The 6,000-nt window shown below is 36.3% G+C and overlaps 1 protein-coding gene across 1 annotated transcript in view; it reads right to left on the reverse strand.

The window, feature by feature from the left end:
- Window positions 1-6,000, reverse strand: part of HCN1 (hyperpolarization activated cyclic nucleotide gated potassium channel 1) — a 393,328-nt gene that overhangs the window by 49,830 nt on the left and 337,498 nt on the right. Inside the window, exon 6 of the mRNA XM_032851441.1 lies at window positions 2,662-2,902. Coding sequence (XP_032707332.1) covers window positions 2,662-2,902 — 241 coding nt within the window. The remainder of the gene's footprint in view (window positions 1-2,661; window positions 2,903-6,000) is intronic.

Below are 6,000 nucleotides of genomic sequence, written 5' to 3' on the forward strand. Positions count from 1 at the left end.
AGATACTGAAATAAGTGCCAGCAGACGGCACCCTCAGAATGATGATAAGCAGAAAAAGGAGAGTTCTGCAAAGGCCCAAGACAGATTAAATCCCTTTAAAAAAGAAAGATTTTTGCAGCAAACTATCAGACTTTCAAGACACTAACCTGAACTTTCACGTTTGACCACATCAAAAAGGCAGCCGCTGCTGAAGCTCTGCCGGACTTGATCTCTGAACAGAACAGAGGACCTGCACTGCTTGGACATAATAAGCAGCACTCGCGGAGGGCTGACCCCACAGACGGAGGCCTTTACCAAACTGCATGCTCACAGACTGACTTCATCTTTGGTGTCTTAACTTCCTACTCCCTGTACTATCTTTCTTGCTGTGTAACTTTTCTTGTGCTTTGTTTTGTGTGGTGGTAAGAGGCAAAGTTGAACAAAGAGTGAAATGTCACTGAGTTTGGAATCCCAAACCTGCTTTATAATTACGTTAACCTTGCTTTACGACTGAATAAAGCTGGCACTGTGGAAAGACACAACTCGTGTGTGTGCCTTCCTAGCGTGCTCATGACAACAACACAATACTTTGATATTTATATACATTGTGAAATGATGATGACAATAATCAGGGTAACATCTGTCACCACATATAGTTACAAAATTTTTTTCCTTGTGATGAGACTTTTTAAGCTCTACTTTCTTAGCAACTTTCAAATATGTAATACAGTATTAGCTGTTATTGTCACCATAATGTATATTCTATTGGCTTATTATTAAAGAAATATTTTAATGTTTTGCAAAAAGAACGAATTCTTCCATGTGTGATGGTGGAAAACTTATCTCTTTTGGGGAAAAATACAGAATCTTACTTCACACTATATTCACAAATATATATGCTGGATGGGTTACTATTAAAATAAAAATGTAATTGAGGTATGTATAATAAATACAGTAAACTATGATAAAATAGTAACAAAATGCAAAACTAAATAAAATAGAGGTAAAGATGGAGAACATTTTTATAAATTTGCCCTGTACTAAACCCACCTAAGGAACACAAAATCTCTGATGCCTTAAGGGGAAGGACAGGCAGGTTCATATCAAGTCAATAATAATAAAATCAGATTGATGAAGGGAAAGTTAGAAAGATAAAAAAGAAATAACAAGCTTGAAGAAAATAGTTATAGATTATCAAAAACACATTAGGAATGTTGCTATCAATTGTTTTAAAAAAGGCAAAAAAAAATTAGAAAAATATATAAAGAATAGAAGCAGAAAAAAGAAAATATAAATGTTGAATAAATCTATGAACGCTTCAACCTCAATATTAATAATGGGATTGCACACTAACAAGAAAGAGATGCCATTTTTACTTATTAAGAGGACAAAAGTCAAAATGAATTGGCAAGACATATAGACACAGGCAGTCTCATCAAAGAAACAATTTGTTGTTTATCTCAGTTTAAAAATATGTATAGTCTTTGACCCAGTAATTCAACTTCTAGGCAAGTTTTATACATGTGCACAAATATCAATATATATCTGATAATAGCAAAAAGTTGGAAACAATTCAAATTTTCAGGGTTTTTAGCAAGGGAAATTTCTACTTATAATGGTTAGTTTTAGGTATCAACTTGACTGGCTATGGGATGCCCAGATTGAACATAACTTTTGGATGTGTCTGCGAGGGTGTTTCCAGATATGATCAGCATTTGGATCAGTGGGCTCAGTAAAGCAGATTCCCCTCCCCAATGTGAGTGGGCATCATCCAAACAACTAGAGGTGTGAAGAGAACAAAAATCATGGGGGTGAATTCGACCCTCTTTTCCTATCTCACTGCTTGAGCTAACATCTCATCTCATCTTCTGCCTTTAGACTGGGATTTAGACCTTTAACTTCTCCAGTTCCCAGCCTTGGGAGCCAAACTAAATTCTGCCATCAGCTTTCCTGGTCTCCAGCTTGTCAATGGCCAATCACAAGACTCGTCAGTCTCCATATTTGCATAAGCCATTTCCTCATAATGACTCTCCTTCTGTATGTATGTTCTCCTATTGGTTCTGTTTCTTGGGAAAACCCTGACTTTCACACCACTCAACTGGAGGCTACATTCCTCAGCCTTTCTTACACCTAGAGGTACTCTCGTAACTCAATTCTAGCCAATCAGATGTAAATAAGCACTGACAGGGACAATTCTAGGTACACCTTTAAAGAGAAGCTGCTCATTCGTCACTTCCTCTGTCCCCTTTTTCCCTTCCTGTGGGCCATACCTAACATGATGGAGAGGAACCAGTTCCTCTTGTATAAATGGGAAAATCACGCTAGGGGATGGCAACAAAATAAATGAAATCTCGGCTCCTGAAAACTGTCTTGAGGAGAGCCACCTGACTCTCCTGGGACTTCTGTGTGAGACAAAAATATATTTTCCTTCTGGTTTAAGCCAGTGTTCATCACTTCCGGTTTGTGAAGGTAACAAGATACTCCAACCAACACAGTAAATATACACGCACTGAGCATGTGACACTGAAATGTGAAAACATGCCATTTAGATACTTTTATCAGAATTCGAATACAAGTTCCTAGTCAAAACCCACAAATCAACATTCTGACATCTCAAAAATTCTGAGAAGGACACATAACCGAAGCAACATTCAGCTCAGTGCCACTTTCTTTCTCACTGACCTCCAAAGTAAGAGCCATCTGTCAGCTTCATTTCTTTACTGGATTTTGTGATGACACCAGCAACTCCATGTTGAATGAAATACATTTTTTTACCCACAGCTCCTTCTCGTATGATATAATCTCCAGGTTGAAACACCTCAAATCTCAGCTTGCTCAGCATGGCGGTCACGAAATTGGGATCTGCATTAGCAAACAGCGGCATGGTCGCCACTAGTTTCCGACAGTTGAAGTTGACGATCTCCTAAAGATGGCAAGGGCAGACAAATATGAAGAGAAATATTAATCATAGCAGGAAGAAGAGCACATGCTTATGTTAAAATCTACACATAGCCCAATACTGCAATTTAAGTTCAGAACTAAAGACACATAAATTCTAATAATCTGCGTATCTCTTCAAAGCCAGAAATTATGTTTTATTTTTGTGTTGGAACTTTGTATTCCCAGCATCTAGCACAGTATACTCATATATTAAACATTAAGTAAATGTGAATTAAATATATACGTCTTACATTTTATAACTTCCCAATCCCTTTACCAAACTTCATATAAAATTAGAACTCAAATGTGGAAGAGTTCTAGTCTCCACTTTATCTTGTTTTATGAAGAAAAGAAGTCACACTACCTCCTGTTAACTATAATATTACTGCTTTTGTGCCCCATTGTGTTGAACAATCTAACTTGTACCTACTGACCAGAATTCTGAAACAAAAGTCCAGCTGCCAGACAAGCATTTTAATGTTTTTTTTTCTTAATGTTATTCACATTAAAGTGAGGACATGGGGTGTGCAAGAAAGGTTATACAAAGAAGGCTCTAATCTAACTATAATCTATAATTGTAAATTCAATCCGTTTCTGGGCTAGACCAGAAAATCACTCTTTTTAAACCTCCTGGGCTTTAGACTGGAGGGACTACAGTTTCCTTTTCCTGAATTGTTTGTTTGTCTTATTCCTGGAGCCTGGCCAATTCTGAATTAAACTTAAACATTTGATTTCATTCTGTAGATGTGGTCAAGATTAGACATAGTGTTATCTCTTTGGACTAAAATAGAGATATGGGAACAACCTTTTTTTTTTTTTTTTAAGATTTTATTTATTTATTTGAGAGAAAGAGAGAAAACACAAGCACACAGGCACTGAGGAGGGGCAGAGGGAGAAGAAGACTCTTGCCTGAGCAGGGAGCCTGCCATGGAGCTGGAGCCTGACATGGGCTTGATCTCAGGGTCCTGAAATCATGACCTGGGCCAAACGCAGACGCTTAACCGAGTGAACCACCCAGGTGACACTGGAACCAACCATTTTTAATCTTGCAAGGTACATATGTAAAGAGATAAATAGTAGGAACTTAAATTTTACCACAATGCCATTTCTCAAAAATTTGTTCTCCAATGAGCCCTAAAGAAAAAGGGTTAACCCTGAATTTGTGATCTCTTTTATGAGACACAGATACTGAAGGAAATCCTGCTAAAAGGTGGGAAAAGGGCAAAAAAATTTGGAGGTATTAACGAAAGCTGAGATCTGAATTCTTGCTTTGGAAAAATATGTTATATAAACTAATAGATAAAATAGATAATAAATAGATAAAAAAGTTAATAGATAAAATAGATAAAAAAAAGTTTCTTCAGTTTTGGTTCATGAAATGACCTGACCTTATTTTGGAATAGGTAAGAAAATTCTAGCTAATACCAGGGCACAAAATTTGGGGTCCGCCATGGAGAAGAAGGTATTTCAACTTTAATAGTATTTTGTCAGTTCAGTAGGGCAAAGAAGAGTCTCCAATGGTGGGGTTTCACGGAGGACGGCAAAATATTAAACAGTCAGCTGTAATAAGCAATAAGTGAACATAACAAAACAACAAAAACAAGAGAAAGATATTACATGTGGTACCTCATGTACCAGCATCATCCAAGCCCAAATAATGTTCAGCTGACTCCATGAGGGGCTGTACCGAGGACAACTTGTGGTTAATTTTAACTGGTGCTGGCAAGCCTTGGTGGGGATGGGACTACAGTAAGATACAGCAGGTGGTACGAGCTGAGTAAATATGCAGGCAGGTAGAGAAGGTGGAAGGAAGGCGGGAAGGGAAGAAGAAAGGGAGGAAGATGGAGTTTGAGCAGTGGAAAAAAGTGCTCACAAAGATTAGTTTTGTTCCCATTGGGAGATATTTACTTAAAACTCCTAGAAAGCTCTCTCAAGCAAACAGCTTGAGAAACAAGTCTCTGGTGTATAAAAATATGTTTTTTATTATTCAAAATCTTTCTGTACAAAAATTTCAAGAAGATAAAAGGTGAACCATTCAAGGTACTCAAGGTAACCACATGAGTTGAAAGAAGACAGAGAGGTCATTAAAAGGACCAGATTGACTGTCTGAGTTAATGAACTCACATGCAAAATTGCAAAGAATACTGTGGAGGAAAGTGAACATAAGTCAAGTTGCAGAGAAAATAAGAAATTTCAAACAAAAATAATAAAACAGAATTCTTTTTTTGGTGTTCTTGGATATCAACTACACAATTTTTCTCTTCATTGTTCTCTCACTATTTTAGAAAATAATTGGAAGTATATTTTATAAACAATTTAGCTGTACTTTATTTATATGAATAACTTTTTCTATGATGCATTTCCTGTTCAGGTACACCTATTGTAACTGCCTTGATTTTAACACCGTGGGGATAATTTCATATTATTGTTATGGCTTAAAGGAATTCATTAATTTTCTCCCTCTCTGTGGAACTTTTACCCCCAATGTGACAACTATCAGATTGAAACTATAAATTCTAACAAGCATTTGATAAGAAAAAATGTAATTAGAAAGTTATTTGCATTTAAAAGCCCTTTCTCCTCCCATAAAATTGGCTTGCTTCGAGGGTATATAGTTTAATAGAAACATCATGTAAGTCTAGAAATGAAGCAAAATTTTTAAAAGCTTTTCTCCATCAATCACATTTCTTTATAGCACATTTTCTTAGAGAACATATTTAATTAAGTTATTAATATCTCTCCATATGTAAAACAAGACTTTTAAAGCTCCTCCTCCATCAATCACAGTCCCTTATAGCACACTGACTTAACTGAGACACACAGTTAAGTTATTAATATCTCTAATTTCCATCCACGTTCTTTATGGCAGTTTTTATAATAAGCTATTTTAGCAATACGTCTGGCTTGAATTAGGAGTATTGACCATATGCATTAAATTGAGGAATGCTCCATTCTTAAGGGAATCAGACAGGGCCCTGACCTAAATAAGGTACTCCATATTAGCAAGCTTACTGTAAACACTTAAAAAAATTGTAATCTTTTTCTTCCTGGAGCATCTTGTAGTAAGAGAAAGTATAGATA

The sequence above is a fragment of the Lontra canadensis genome, unplaced genomic scaffold, assembly GCF_010015895.1.
Source record: "Lontra canadensis isolate GAN:19392208 unplaced genomic scaffold, GSC_riverotter_1.0 scaffold5, whole genome shotgun sequence".
NCBI classification, from domain to species: Eukaryota; Metazoa; Chordata; class Mammalia; order Carnivora; family Mustelidae; genus Lontra; species Lontra canadensis.